General features: G+C 40.0%; 1 protein-coding gene across 1 annotated transcript in view; it reads left to right on the plus strand.

The window, feature by feature from the left end:
- Nucleotides 1-10,451, plus strand: part of ILVBL (ilvB acetolactate synthase like) — a 15,206-nt gene extending 4,755 nt beyond the window's left edge. Inside the window, exons 5-15 of the mRNA XM_061550875.1 lie at nt 332-443; nt 1,857-1,956; nt 2,460-2,557; nt 2,980-3,116; nt 3,992-4,126; nt 4,482-4,596; nt 5,165-5,334; nt 6,562-6,632; nt 7,281-7,352; nt 8,109-8,214; nt 8,780-10,451. Coding sequence (XP_061406859.1) covers nt 332-443; nt 1,857-1,956; nt 2,460-2,557; nt 2,980-3,116; nt 3,992-4,126; nt 4,482-4,596; nt 5,165-5,334; nt 6,562-6,632; nt 7,281-7,352; nt 8,109-8,214; nt 8,780-8,958 — 1,295 coding nt within the window. The 3' untranslated portion in view covers nt 8,959-10,451. The remainder of the gene's footprint in view (nt 1-331; nt 444-1,856; nt 1,957-2,459; nt 2,558-2,979; nt 3,117-3,991; nt 4,127-4,481; nt 4,597-5,164; nt 5,335-6,561; nt 6,633-7,280; nt 7,353-8,108; nt 8,215-8,779) is intronic.
- Nucleotides 10,452-16,747: the final 6,296 nt, after the last annotated feature.

The raw sequence follows: 16,747 nt of genomic DNA on the forward strand, positions 1-16,747 counted from the left end.
ACCATATGGATAAATGCTCCTGGCGGGTGGCATCAACACTGAGAGTTAATTAGTGTTTGTCCTTTGGAGAAACTGGGCTCCGCATAATAAGTGGCATTTACGACACTCGTACAGAGATGAGCACTACCGCACATGAGTTTGAGAGAGTGGCAAGCACTTGAAAATGTAAATTAATAATAATTAAAATATAGGTATGTTTTATGTAAATGAGAAGCTATTGACCAATTGATACGGATAAGCTCCTCGTGATGACTTTTGAAAAATATAAAGATATGAACTTGAATCCGATGATGAATCCGATGATTGTGTTTGGTTGTGTGGTCTTTCATAGGGCCTGTGTTTGTAGAGTTGCCTATTGATGTCCTCTACCCTTACCACGTGGTGCAAAAGGAACTTGCTCCAAAAACAGCACCAAAGGGGCTCATGGGTAAAATCATCAACTGGTACGTCACCATGACCTCTCAATTAAATATTGTCTGCCCCTTGTTTCACCTTAGAGTCCAAGTCACATGACTCGAGTCCACACCTCAGAGGTGGGACAAAGTCATTGTTATGCAAGTCCAAGTCGAGTCTCAAGTCATCAAATTCATGACTCGAGTCTGACTCGAGTCCAAGTCACATGACTCGAGTCCACACCTCTGGAATGTACACAGCCCTTTGTAAATCCACTGTTGAATCAAGGTCATCAAGACACTTGGTCAGTTGTGAGGGTTGTGTTGACCATACTTCATCATCCTGATCAGTGTACGTTTGTCAAGGGGGGATTCCCAGGATTGTTTCGGATATCGGTCGCCGCTGATGTTAGTCTTAGCTTGGAATTGAACTCAGGTTGTCTGATTTATAGCTTAGTATGCTAACCACTGTTTGGTGTACATCTTGATATAAAAAAATACATAGTTATTCCCATGTTATGTGTTTATATCAGCTAAGTGCTCTTCCTGAAACACTTTGTGTGCCTGAATCTAACATGTATGTTTAGTTATAGTTTGCTCTGAATATTAGCATTACCATATATTATTTCTGCAGGAATTCATATTATTTTGGTGTTTCGGTAAAGTCATGTAGATAGGTTCAAATTAATAAAAATAACACAAGCGATCGTCATCAGGAGGAAAAAAAAGGTTTTGCCTCCTGATGATGATTGCTTGTGTTGTGATCGATACATCGTAGTTTTTTGTTTATTTTATTTTTTATTAATTTGAACCTATCTACGTGACTTTACCGAAAGACCCAAAGAATATATATATTTTTTATTTAGATACTTGTTTAAATACTTGAAAAAGGCTCAATGAAATTCCTAAATTGTGTTCCACGTGTGTGATTATGGTACGTACAAGAGCCTTTTCGAAACTGGCTCTTATACAATTATACAGGATGGTACAGTCTATCAAAGGTTATTAAAGTATATCAAAAGTACACATAAGTCCACACTAATTCATATTTAAATATTGGGTGACTGTGGGAGTTGAACAGTCATCTATTTAAAAGTCAGTTTTGTGGTGAGCACACCATTCAAAACGACAGTCACCTAAAATAGTGTCTCCATTATTACAGCATCCTTTTCTCTCCGTATAAGGCAGTACAATGGTGACCTTGACCCACTCCACAAATCCCTACTTGTGCGAACAGCGCAAACCGTGTCTTTAACACCATCAACTGATAATTCACTCAAGTTGTGCTTTGAACCATATAACCCTTTCTTTTTACTGCAGACGCAAGCACACCAAGCTACTAAGCTTTTGGAGCTAGTTCATTATTTTTTGAGAAGTAATTTTTTTTTATGGTGACTCACACCCTTATGACATGTTAGTACACATAGACACACAGCACAGCTCACGGCGCATTGGTGCTTGCAGGTACCTTTTGAACCACCTGCGGAACCTGTTTGCCGGAGCTTGGGAGCCCAGGGACATGTCCCCACTGCCAATTCAGCGGCCCATGGCCACTCCTGAACAGGTGCCCTTTGCCTTTTCTTTATTATTTAAAAGCGACAATTTTTAACACAACAACAACAACCGCCATTCACCACTAAGTGGCGGTGACGTCACCACGGCGCTTGTGCCAGGCTATGTGCACCTTGAGGCCACGTTAAGTGTCGAACGCCTGCTGGCAGGAGGTCACGGGGCAGACCCAGGTGCCACGGGTCGACTGACATGCAACTTTGACCAGCACTCATCTAGCCAAGTGGCGCTGTGGCTCGAGCACTTAACTCAATCAAAATGTTCAGTGTTCAAATCCTAATTTGAAGTTTACTCAACTTATCATTCCCAAAAGGTCATATGTGATGTAAACATTGGTTTTCCCATGGATACACTGGCCCCTGCCATGCCACAGGAATTTGTAGTTTGTACCAGCGGTGTATGGTGATCAATGGGAATGAGCAGGGTTACTTATAACATGAAAAATTATGAAGGCTCACCCCAGATTGTGACTAACTTCTTGTGAGTGGCGGTGTGCAGGTGCAGAGATGTGTGGAGTTGGTAAGCCGAGCAAAGAAGCCGGTCTTTCTGTTGGGCAGCCAAGCAACACTGCCCCCTGTACCAGCCAACCAGATCAGGTAGATGAAAAGAGCATTAAGTCAGTACACATTCTTTTGGATGCATTAAATATCTGGTTTTCAATCTTCGACAACCTATAATCAGATTGTCTTTATGTAGTTGTGATATATAATTTTGACAGGATTTTGACCACCCATAATCATGGTAGAGAAATGATTCTGTAATTTGAAATATAAATAAATATTGACACCAACAAACAATGTGGACAAAAATGAAACCCATAACTTAATACATTTTGAGACATTAAATGTTTTTTTTGTTCTTACAATGCCACTTTGCTCTGAAATAGAATCCTGGTGCATTATCACTTATGAACCCGATTCATAATGAAGTGTATGTCCACTACTAGTCTACATTCACTTACACCCGTTGATGTGTTTATATTAAACAAACGATGGCTGTTCTTGTTTCCCCCCCACAGAGAAACACTGGAGCACTTGGGAATTCCATGCTTCCTGGGTGGGATGGCCCGGGGCATGCTGGGAAGGGACAGCCCCATTCATATCCGGCAAAATCGCAGGGATGCCCTTAAGGAGGCAGACCTCGTGATTCTCTTAGGTAACAGCGATATATCTCTCTGAATTAAAAGTTGCACTCTTTGTACCTGCCAGCTGGTTATTCTATGTGCACCCTGGTCAATATGGACATAGTTATTCCTGTAGAGACTTGCTTGTTGGTAGAAAAACTACTGCTTTATCTTCTTGGTTCTTTTGGTAAAGTCACGTAGAAGGGAAATAATAAAATAATAAAAATGAAACATAATAAATACAATTCTCACAACGTTTCGGACGCTGTCTTTCCAACAGACCTGTTCTTCACCTGAGGACGGCTGCTTGCGTTGTGGCCGAAACGTTGTGAGAATTGTATTTTATTATGTTTTATTTTTATTCTTTTATTATTTCCCTTCTACGTGACTTTACCGAAAGAACCAAGAATATGAATTCCTGCAGTCACGAAAGCTTTAAATCGAAATTTAACTACTGCTTTGTTTTCCACAACAATTATAAACACATTTTATATGAAACAAAAAAGCCAAATTGTTTCGCAACTCAAGCATCCGGGTAGCACTGTAGTGGTTCTGACATTCCCATGACAGAGGCAGTAATGGAGAGGTGAAAATTTGAGTCGAATACAAGGCACTTGTACCTTTATAACTGTGATGCAACATGAGTGTAAATTTCTGAGCGCAGTCTTTAGTTACAAACCACATACTTATAAAGGTCAATTAACATGTGTGTATTTGACAAGAAGATAATGTTCAATTTTTATATTGTTTTTTTCTGTGGAGTTTTAGATGTGAATATAGCATTGTTTACTACTTAGTCAATATGGGGACATTTTTGACTTGACAGTACTCACTATTGAGGTCAAAATTTACTCCATGGCGTGTAATAACTTAACAAGAAATGTTGTTTTTTTGTTGTCTTTTTAAGGGACTGTGTGCGACTTTCGACTGTCTTACGGTCGGGTTTTGAGTCGGAAAAGCACGATAATAGCTGTAAATCGTGACCGCTCACAGCTGCTTAAAAATTCAGACATGTTCTGGAAGCCGACAGTTGCTGTGCAAGGTAAATATATGACCTTATTAATCTTAGTGCAGTGTAAGAGCTTCTAAATATATCTATAGCAATAAAATGCCTGTTACTTGTAGCAAGATTGATCCAGATTTGTTTGACAACTAAATAAAACTACTGATTTATTTACAATCCTTTTTTATGCTTTGCTCATCAGCCAATATTTTGGAACTGGTAATCATTGTCCTGTTTTTGTCATTTATTATAAAATGTATGTTATGAAAAACATTGTAAAATTCTATTTTAAAATTACTTGATAGTAAATAAAATGTGAATACCATAACAGCATCTGCCTGGTCTACTTAACAAGAAAAGAATGTGTGTGATGTGCCCTTCGTGTTGTGCCTAGGGGATCCTGGCTCCTTCTTGGTGAGTCTATCTGCTGGACTCAAGGGCTACAAGTGTCCTGAAGAGTGGGCTCGTGACCTCAAACAAGGAGATGAGAAGAAGGAGAAAGCCAACAGGTTCTTGAGCAACTACTCACCTTTTCTACTCTGTGGAGTCCTGCCATATATTGGTCGTAAAATGTAAAAAAAAATTAGATTACATTTTACCTTTATTATATTTCATAGCGCAATCCGTGTGTACTGCCCTTTGTTTCTGGATGACACGTACATCCCATGAACACATTTTTTTTTCGTTTTTATTAGAACACATTTCAGGCTAAAGGTTTTGGCAATGGCCCTTCAGTGCAGAGATCACATCCAAGTTGGATGACTGCGATAGTTGGAAATCACACTTTACAGCATGTTGTGTGAAAATACTAAGACATTTTAAGTAAATGTCCAATAATTGAGTTGACAAATGAACATTGCCAAATACATTAGTCTGCAAAAATGTTTAATATTCATTCAGCGTGTGTGTGTAATCGCCAAGCCATGCGATGGCGTCCTCGGTGGCCATGTGTAGTTCTCGGGAGACCTCCAATGAAGTTAGTCAGTGGACAGTGTTAATGATGAAAGTGGTGAATTATTAGATTTAAAGCTTAGTGTCTTGCATGGGAATGACCCTTTCCTTGTGTGCCGATCGCAGCGAGAAGGCAGAGGAGGAGACAGATCAACACCTCAACCCGCTCAAGGTTCTGCACCGCCTGGATGACTTGCTAGCGGATGACAGCATCATCGTAGCTGACGGAGGAGATTTTGTGGGCAGCGCGGCATACATCCTTCGGCCACGGGGGCCACTGTGTTGGCTGGACCCTGGTATAATTGTAGCATTGTAATAATATCATCACTGTCACCACAACCATCATCATCATCATCACAACTATTTTCATCATAAATCCTACAATCTCCATCATGTCCACATTCAAGAAAAATCTCACCAATATCACAATCTTCTTCTTCTTGGATCTTTCGGTAAAGTCACGTAGAAGGGAAATAATAAAATAGTAAAAATAAACTATTACATTTTCACGACGTTTCGGCCACAACACAAGCAGCCGTCCTCAGGTGAAGTATGTTTTCACATTTTCTGTTTAATATTCGACAAAACATTAAATTGCACAATGGTGTAGTGACGGCTGCTTCTGTTGTGGGCGAAACGTGATAATTTTATTGTTTTATTTTTATTATTTTGTTATTTCCCTTCTATGTGACTTTACCGAAAGATCCAAGAATATGAATCCCTGCAGTCACGAAAGCTTTAAATCGAAATCACAATCTTCATCACCACTTCCATCAAAATCAATATTCTCATTCTATATTAGACAAAAAAACCTACAATTAATCAACTGGTAAATTTCCAAAGTAAAAATTTGAGATATGACGTGAACAAACCTTGCCATAGACTCGTGTCAATGTTGATGTTGTATGGTCTTTCGTCAAGTTTACAGGAATATGCGTTTGTTCATTTCTGCCAGCAACCGGCATCAAACCATTAATAAGTGTTGGGAAGTAACTTTGAAAAAAGTAACTTGTTTTTCAGTAAATATGTATTTACTTTTTACAAGTAACTTTACCGCAAACAAAACTTAACTTTTTCACTATTGAATGAAAATAGTGGAATTTTATTATATTGTTACAGTTTGTATAAATAATGTCACATATTTGGACATAGATCGAACTGTACATTGTGCTCACTACACCATTGTGCAATGTAATGTTTCTTCGAACATTAAACAGAAAATGTGAACACATACTCCAAAATAAGAAAAACTTGCCTGTGAAAATTTTAGTTAAAATGGCCAGTACCATCATGCTCACACAACAATTACGCAAAATAATCTTATTTGTTAATAATGTGTATATAAATTAGAGTTCATAGTGTATGATTATTGTTATTGCTACAGCCCCCATAGCGACTTGATAAAATATGATACCCACAGATTAACGGTTATACTTGGTATATATATACACACAGAATTGACACATTCAGAAACAAGCCACACTATTCACATGATGTTGTTGGTGCTGTTTACTATGTTTCAGGGGCATTTGGAACTCTAGGTGTTGGAGGAGGGTTTGCCCTGGGAGCCAAGCTTTGCCGACCAGACTCTGAGGTATGTCAAGCAGAATTTTACTGGGTGACATTGCGGTTTTATTGATTGACTCTCTGCGGGTGTATTAAACGTAAAATATGTGCCATCTACTTCACAGTGTATGCTATAGATCACGTGATGTTGTGTTAGAAATTAGAAAAATTACCGGCATATTTCTGAAATGGGAAAAAAACACGTGGCAATTGTCACCCTCATACACTGTAAAACTTAGTACCCTCCTGAAAAAAAAATAGTGAGGCTTTCCTGGATAAATACATTTAAAATAACAATTGGAAAGTTGCAAGTTAAAATGTTGGTCTACATTCAACTAAGCCTACCATCTCTCCAACGGTCGATGAAATGTGAGAATCAACAGTGGTTGACCTAAGAGTACACTGGAAATTGCCATGGGAATGTCGAATTTCTACCGCTGGCTTAATGCCACCACCATTGCTCATTCCAGTGGGGAGACGCTTGACTTTCTCCCACCGATAATTATAATCAAATGTCGGAGAAAGCCATTGAACAACAAAACAACCCCAGCTACGTCTCATTGGCGTGTCGTTCCATGTATTGAGCATTTTTTTCCCATGAAGAATCCTCCCAAGGTTTTGCCTAAAACAGCAATGCTTGCGTGAAGTATCTGATTCGTTTGTGCGGGTGTTGTAGGTATGGATCATCTATGGAGATGGTTCACTGGGGTTCAGCATGGCTGAGTTTGATACGTTCACCCGACACAAGGTACCGGTGCTCTTCGTGCAGCTTTTTAAATTGTATGCAGGAGTGTGTTGTCAGCTGCTCTCAAAATCTCTGCAATTTATAATGCTTGGATATGGACAAACGCTTTCAACCAATCTTTCAATCCTTTTTTCTGTTTTCCATCAATGCACACATTGGTTATACAATCGCTATTAAAATGTCTTAATTTCCTTCTGTTTATCTCTGTCTTGTCATAACCAACACGCTCTTTGTAGTAAATATTAATTTGTCATAAGCTATCACAAGTTTGCTCAATGCAGGGGAGAGATGGCAGTTTCTTTGTCTTTCTGCTGCTCTGGGTGTCTTAAGTTACCTCTTGTCAATACATCCAGTTTTCTCCACTTTCTAAAACAAGAACGAAAATATATCTCTGCTGCACGGTATATGATGGAGTCTGTAAAATGTAAATGTGACACGAATTAAAACTAAGCGTTACTGAAAGGCTTCATTTATACGTACTACTCTACAAAATTACATAATTATAATTTTGCACAGTAAATACAGTAATAACAATACACTCCAGTCAACACAGTGTACTTGTCTGAGACTTTTTGAATGCAAAACTGTTTTCAGTGGTTGTATATATCTGGAACTTCTTTTGCACCGTACATAGCTGACCCTGCAGTTCGGAGGTGCGGGGGAAGGGCAACACACTGAACACAAAAAGCAGATTAACCTCGTTGAGGAATAACATCAATGAACTGAAAATACGATGCTCTTTGTGTGCGTGCGTTGCAGTTACCGATCATTGCGTTGGTGGGCAATGACGCGTGCTGGTCTCAGATTGCTCGGGAACAAGTGCCAATGCTTGGCAGCAACGTAGCCTGTGGACTGGCATTCACAGGTAACGGTCAATTGTCCCCCCTCGTGTTGTCTGCCATTGCGACTGGCATACCAGCCCAGCATGGATTGTGTTGTTCTGGAGTCAATATTGTGCTCTTTTTCCATTTTCCTTAGATTACTGTGGTGTCATTCTTAACATGCTGGTAATATTGCAATTCAGTGGCCACATGTTTAATTTGATATCCTGGCACGAGAGTTGAAACAATGGACACGTTTATTCCATCCACCTCGCCTCTCTCCACCCAGCAGTAGAAATTGGCACGCCACATTAAGTCGATCGGCAGGTCACGTGTAGTGGGGTACGTGTATAGGCGCACTCCAGCTTCTTATAAGATATCTGGTCAGTTTGGAGGAGTAGGCTAAAATACCCTTGACAGACACTCTATTGAGCTCCCTCTGAGTGGAAGTCCTTCCACTGGTAGTGGTCTGAGCAAGCAATTGCAGGGCTGCTGCTTTTACCGCCTGCCACTCCACTACCAGCACAGATAACCCAACACGGATACTTGTTCTGGAGTAAATGTTGTTCTCTTCGCCCGTTCTCCCCTCCCACCCACCAATGTCCTTAGATTACCATGTGGTGGCCGATGGCTTAGGAGCACGAGGCTTTCTCCTGGGGAAGGAGAAAGAGTCACAGATCGACGAGGTCATTAAGGCGGCGCAAGCTGAAAGTAAGCAGGGCCGCTCGTCCCTCATCAACACGCTCATCGGCAAGACCAACTTCCGCGAGGGCTCCATATCCGTGTGAATGTTTGCAGATCAAAAATATGCCACTGAGCACTTTGATCGATTCTCATCAGCAGTGATGTGCACACTGTAATAATAATGGTAGTTATATGGGTTATGCACCATCTTGGCACTCAAAGGTGCTTTTGCTCAATTATTTGAAGTGTAAAAATAAAGGAAGGGAAACAACCGTTAGAATGAGTGTTGTTAATTAAACCGATTACAAATGCAATTATGTGACTAGGAATGCAATTCAAACTTGATTAGTCTTCATGCAGAGAGGTGTACACTGAAATATAAAATGACAAAGAACCACTTTTTTGACTAAACAGGCTCTTTGGATGAATGCTGTTAGTAAAATACACTTATAAATGTGTACACACGTTACTAAGCATGTCCATACCCATTATCACTCAAATGCATACATAGTTATAAGCTAACGGGCATTTTTCCCATAATTTGCATTTCTACACACTCGCACGTGTTCGTGCATCAACTTGTGCAAAATATTGGTTTTGTGTGTTGAGAATGAGTTGTTATGGATATACTTAAGAAATTATATAGAATCCTGCTAACATCAGCTATTGATAAACAATTAGATTCATAATCAACGTTTTTGGGTTTAGATCGCGTTTATTTATACATGTGTCGTAACCCTCCACCACCCGACACGGCCAATCAGTAAAAATGTGTCACGTTGACAAAGACAAATAGTTCACTGCTTTAGCCCACCGGTGTGTTGAAGCCACAACATTTACAATTTGAGTACGACGTTTCAATTAGATGTTTGTTTTGTCATTGATGTGAGTTGATTTCAATGTTGTATTAAAATTTTATCTGGTTGAGGTTCATATTAGAGCGGTGCTGCTGTGAGCTACAACCATTACGTATTAAAGAGTATTTTACTAAGACTTAATGTTCTTAGAATAACTGACAGCCATTTATGAATCGTGAAATACTACAACCGTTAAATGTTAAAACGAAGTATTGTACTAAGGCTGAATGTTCTTCGGATAACTTGAATAATCATCAGGTATGTACGTATGTTCAACTTCTTCTGCACCGTATCTAGCCAACCGTGCTAATTGGACGTGCGCTAATACACATTCTTGTTTTATTCCTTATAAAACAAGTGATTGAGTTGCCTGCATCCCTCTGACAGAAGGACCAGTTTAATTACAATTGTGTTGTATATGATTCATGTGTTTTGGTGAGGGCTGCTTTTGTTAAATGTTCAAGTGCTAATGTCCGGGTTAGGTGTTTTTTGGTATTGAGTAAAATTTTCTATGGAGGTGGAATTTAATAATGGCACAATGGGGTATTAATGCCTTTTTAAAGTACATTTTAAAATTTAAAACGTAATGAAAACGTGGCCGGATTGCCAATGCCCTCAAGGACTCTTTCCAACGAGAGAGTTTGCTTTGGGTCAATGGTTTTATTATCCACTAATGTAAGTCATTACCAAAGCATGGGCACTGCTGGAAAGTGAAAGTCATTAAAGATCCTGTGACATTATTTGCCATGACTGGTTATTGTGTCGCTGTCACAGTTAATATATTACACGAGATAATTACCCGTTGCACCTACATTAGAAACAACTCTTTTTTTTTTAGTGCATGGCATTCTTATGGAGTGCAAGCCGGTAATGTCTCCTTGAATGTTGAAATGTTGCATTTCACCCAATTCATAGCTGTTGTTTTTCTTCACATTACTGTATCGTAATTCCCATACAATCACAATAATATCCCAATTTCTGTCTTTCCTCCTTTTATTTACTGTCGAGGACAATATATTATTTATGTACAATATTTTGGTGATATTTTTTACAGTCTACTGTATCTCATTGTACCCAGTATAATTTGTGTTACATTTTACCGCTGTACGCTAGTGTTGAGGACAATATTGTTCCGGTTTATACGCATAACTCGACCACCGCGTAACTCCACCACTGCCTCACCACCACCTACCCAGCAAGCGAAGCCAGCAGCCGAGTACAGTCGGTAAAAAACACTCAAACTATTAAATAGATTCCTTCATTTTTATTCATATATGTATTTGAATATAACTCATTAACAAAAAAAAGGTATATAGGTTGCACCGCTGTAAACGCATCCCCTTTATTCCACCAATTATCAGAAAACTTGCTTCGATTTACGGTTTTCGATATTCATTGCACTTCTCAGGAACGCATCCCCAACGTAAACCGCGACATTCCTGTATTTGTCTCCACGAAAGTTTAAATATTTTGCATTTAACAAAATTCATCATTACATGTTTTTTGTCCCATGACTATATCCATTTCCATACAAATATTAAGTTATTAGAAATGAGATGGAAAGATTATGAAAGAAATCAAGTGCAATAAAGAGTAACACCGTGTGTTACCTTTTCAATATTAAGAGCTGATTTATGATCATGTATTTTGATAATGGTGCAATGAGTCCCTTGCACCTAGCTGAACGAAGCACCTACAATAATTCCAGTTGACGGTCATATAATTTCAGAAACATTGACCACTGTTTATGTAGTGTAAGTGAAATGGCCGTGTTCCAATGATTGCAACAAAACGAACCCTTCCAACCCAGTACGATGTGCGTTTTGTAGAACGTGATCAATTGCTCTTGCAGAAATGTAAGATAAATAAATCCCGTGTCAAACGTGAAAATGTATGGGAGTTAGCCGCGCGGTATGGTTCCCAGATTTTGTTTTAACCTTTGCAAAGGATCACACAGTCACCCTTGGCTGGAATTGGGAATCGTGAGTGAGCTCCTGATTAATGACGTGTTTTGTGGAAATGTGCAACATTATCTCGTGGCTGCGTGTTCATTTTCTGGTGAATTACGACAACTTTTGTACCACACATTTCAGAGATTGACCCGAATTCCATTTAATGTTCTGGTTGAGCACCCAGAGACAAAATTAATCCCTGGGAGGATAAGTGACTTCACCATTACAGATCCTAAAAGCCAACTGATAATCTGCACCTAACTTCTCCACAATGAATGCCCTGTTTCCTTGAGGAAATGTTTGGCTTATAGGTGTACAAGTTGGCCATAATGCCCCTCCTTGTGGCTTACTCTTTAGAGGCATGATGTGGGTTCGTTTTGGCAACAGATGTTATAGAAGTATGGTCCATTCCAAAGGTCGGCACACTTTTCCATTATAAGTGCCACGACTAACGTACCCATAGCAGTGATTTATGACACGAAAGCCTGCTCCGAAGATATCAGAACACCGAGATTAAAGTGGTCTGTTGGTGCAGCAGATAGCACGTTCCCCTGCAACTTGATAGGTAAGCTTTTGCATTGACATGTAGAACGTACATGTGTATGATTAGTTTATACGGTTTGCAGCCTAGCTCGCAATGGGTCAGAGAGCCCCCGAGGTAAAACGCTCTTTGGTCCAAATACGTGGTTGTGGATGTAATTTTACATTATTTAAATATATATTGATAATTTATTAAATAAAAACTCGTTGCATACGAGCATCCGTGTTTGCATTGGTTATCATCTGAAATGTTTACTTACATTTCTATTAAAGATGCATCACTGGTGCGTGTTTCAATTCTATTTGGGCGGTATTTTAACAGTAACGTTAAACAGCCCTGGTATATCCATTGCGATCTGACCCTAATGCAGTGAAGGCCTCGAAAGCATGATTTTAAAAGTGTCCTCTTATAAGGTCGCCATCGTTGAGTCAGGTGGTTGTGAATTTGTTATCAGTAGCATTCCTGTAAATGTATATATAAAAAAAACTCGCCTACACTCCCTGTGAGATGCAATAGCTTCGTTAACAAGGATGCCATAGTTGTAAACTTTTCAACATAAATAATTACATGGAATATGTAACGATATGGCACATGGTAAAACAGATAATGGAGTGGTACATCTTCTTGGTTCTTTCGGTAAAGTCACGTAGATTGGAAATAATAAAATAATAAAAATAAAACAATAAAATAATTCTCACGACGTTTCGGCTACAACGCAAGTAGCCGTTCTTCAGACTCTGTCTTGTCGACAGACCTGTTCTCCACCTGAGGACGGCTGCTTGCGTTGTGGCCGAAACGTCGTGAGAATTATTTTATTATGTTTTATTTTTATTATTTTATTATTTCCATTCTACGTAATTTTACCGAAAGAACCAAGAAGATGAATCCCTCCAGTCACGAAAGCTTTAAATCGAAATGGAGTGGTAGCCAAAAAATCTAGTCAAGTGGACCACTGCCAATGAGATGGAGCGATGAAATCGGTTCGTGTGCAGGTGCTCGGTGGACCATCACATGGCAGGATAGTGAGAGGTCGCGGCAGCTTAGGGAGGCCTTTGTCCAGCAGTGGATTGAACATGGCTGATGATAATGATGAAGTTACAAAAATATAATTCGTAAGAGACACGGGAAAGCAAAATTCAATTAAAAACGCAAAACATAGACGTGTGTGTGTGAATATTTCATAAATGAGAGCAGGAACCTCTTGAAAAAGCCTTGAGCCTCATTTGAAGATTTCCTCTAATTACAGTAATGCACTTATGATACGAACATCATTACGGTTGTTACACTTTTTATGGTATAGAAATACAACCAGGTTTTTGACTCATCACAAATGGAATAAACTGGCAATTGAAAGGGTGGGAGAGAAAAATATATTGAATTCCCCAGAGCTTGAATGTAACATTTCTTTTAGGGCATACTCGGTGAGAATTTGTGCGTGTCAAATTACAAATATTACATTTCAGCTCTAAGATGAATAACATAAAAATGTAATTACCTATTTTCTCATACCTGTGTTATTACGTGTTGTACATTTGTGGTCCCAACAAATTATGCGTCACATTATAAATACATTGGTGAATTAAGCTTGCGTTTAAGATCGCATTACAACTCCACACACATGGCAATAATATAATTATAAAGGTTGTTAGGTCTGTTGATATTAAATGCTATAATTTACAAGGTTATTACATGCACATACGTTATTAAGTATTTCCAAATGTGTGATTCTGGCTCTCGTAACATTTTCCAAGCGCAACATTACAATGCTGTTAAAATGTATGTGCACAGATCTAGATTGTTTCACTGAAAGCTACACAAAAAGGACTTTGTTTGGAGAATAAAGCACCAAGTACGGGGTGATTAATGTGTCTGTGCACGATTGTAATGACCAACTCTTTCATGGAATATTGCAGCTTTTCTTTTTTACTTTTGTCATCTTTGTAAACGATACCGAAACACCTTTGACCCTTTATATTTGAAAGAAAGATCTTAACCATATTACAATTTTAGCAACAACAAAAAAAAACCTTGGATGTTGTCTTAAGTATGTGTCTTGAGAAAGCTCACGCAGTTGACGGTAACATTCCAATTCAACAAAAGGCAGAAACCTACTCTCTGTACTGCTTTTTACAGGAGTTTTATTATTTCCTATAAACGTCTGGGGTGGTTCATCAGCATTGATCCACAGTAATCTGGACTATACCGACGAGACAATGCGTGTTGAAACCGATGCAAGAGTTTACACGTTTTGAACTAACGCTGATGAAATTATGCACTCTTGAGATTATGCCATGGGATGTGTAAACAATACTGTAAAGATTATAAACACAATGAGTGAGCCGTTGTATTTCTGTGGTTCTTAACCCGCGGGTTGTGCCCGCTGAGGAGTGTCAAAACCTTTAGGGGGGAGAGGACAGAAGGACGCAGGCTGCGGCGTGGATACCGTGCAGGAGACGTTTTGAATGTGCAGGGGACACAACACAAGAATACACGGCGTGAAACAAATGCCTTACTACTACTACTAACACAGGACACTGCCACGTAACATGACTGGACGTGTGGATGTGTGACCAGCAACCTGGATAGCGTGGTGGGGGCGCATTGACCAGTGGTCTTGATTGGGTGGACCGCCAGCCCAAAATCGCTGAGCACCACTGCTGTAAATACACTACGGCACTCGAAATAATCAACATTTTTACTGGTAGGAACCACCTGGTTCCACCAGCCCACAGGGGATTATTGTGTCCGTCCGTCCGTCGTGCATGGAAACATGGGAGGGGTGGGGCTGGGTGGAGAGGGGAGGGTGGGGAGGGGCTGGGTGGGGAGGGTGGGGAGGGGCTGGGTTGGGAGGGAGGGAGCTGTGGGGCTTTGTGGGGAGGGGCTGGTCACCCCGTGGTGCCCTTAAAAAACTCAACGTTTAACCTACTTCACGCCGGCTTGTGCCCGCCCTCACAGTCGGCCATATTTGCGGAATACACCACGCCGCCGTTGACCCTGGCCATTGACCGAGCAACCCAACGTTCCTACCAGCTCCCTCCGCAGGAATGTGTTAAAAGACTGGGTTTGTAAAGTGACAATGGTAATTATTGCACAGGTGGTGGCGCTAACGCGCCATTATAGCGTGGCTTTCACTTGCTTCCGTACATAACAACACTGACAACTCTTGCAGACCAATTTGAAAACACCGCACCCTCCAACCCATGAAGAATTGTGGTCGCTGCCGAGTGGAAACTATGAAGGAGGGAGATATGGGGACCATGGTAACACTGAGGGAGAAGGTACAACACAGGATGAATGGAATGAAACAATGGTGAAAAAATGTTTCCATGCACCCTGGACGTGTGCTCTGAGCCTCCCATCGTACTCCCTTGGCAGCTTAGATGAGATATTTTTGGCAGTAGCAACTCTTTGAAATTTCAGCATTAAGAATTCGCTTAAGTTATTACATGCGCTGTTAAAACAAGTGAAAGTCTATCGAGAAATGCCTTCAATTAACTGCCGACTAAAGTAGATTTGAAACAAATATATATAGTGAATTAGTAATACCTGCGTTGTTTGTTTTATTAGTGTTTGTTTATTGCTGCATCCATTAATTTCTAAATATAATCACTTCACAATCTATGGAACACAAGTGCACTGTGTTCATTATACATTAACTCACTATTTTTTTTTATTTTACCAGGTAAAGCCCACAGGGTTATACTGTGTAGCTCTTTTTCAGAAGCGACCTGGCCACAAATGATGGCTCTACGAAGTAACTTATCACGTGGAAAGTTATAGCAGCCAAATACTCCAAACGTATGTGCGGAGGAAAAAAACCGGAGGACCCGGAGAAAAATTCACGTGACCACGGAGAGAGAGAGACATGCAAACTCCAAATATACAAGCGTCGGGGTCGAACTCACGACCACCTGTACATCAGGCGAGGGAGTTAACATCTCGCCACCGCGACGCCGTAATAAAAAAAAGAACCTCCGCAGTTAATAAAGTGAGTATCACTCAGTGCGAAGTCAACATCCCCTGCCATGTGAATGTGGAATTTCTACCACTGGCTCAGAGTCACCAATTAAGCCACGTAGCAGAGTGTATCAGCAACAACGTGGATCGAGACTTGTCTGCATTTGTATTCAAAGTTGTCATTTGTTTTTACTGCATGGCTCCCTTAAAAAAATTGCTTAATGTAGCATATCCTCTGGTCCAAGATCAGACTTATTAGTACCACCTGAGTTAACAGACCAGCGTTGTACGTTTTTTGTAAAGTATAAAGCCCATAGATCAGCGGCAGTTCTCAAGGGGGGAGAGCGGGTGGTGGATGAGACCACGGAAATTGGAATTGTATTGAAATTTAGCAGATAAAATTCGTTGCATGTTTGTGTTATCAATGTAGGGCCCTGTTTATAAAGCTTTACAATTCTGTACCAACCCTAACTACCCCCGCCCTCAGACCCCCCCCTGAGAAATGTACAGATCCGTGTGACATTGATTGTATATGGTTGTAATAACCATTGACAGAGCCATTACATTCATTCACTTTTAATGCAAA

This window comes from Lethenteron reissneri, chromosome 13 (assembly GCF_015708825.2).
Source record: "Lethenteron reissneri isolate LAM-NWPU_2019-01 chromosome 13, ASM1570882v1, whole genome shotgun sequence".
NCBI lineage: Eukaryota > Metazoa > Chordata > Hyperoartia > Petromyzontiformes > Petromyzontidae > Lethenteron > Lethenteron reissneri.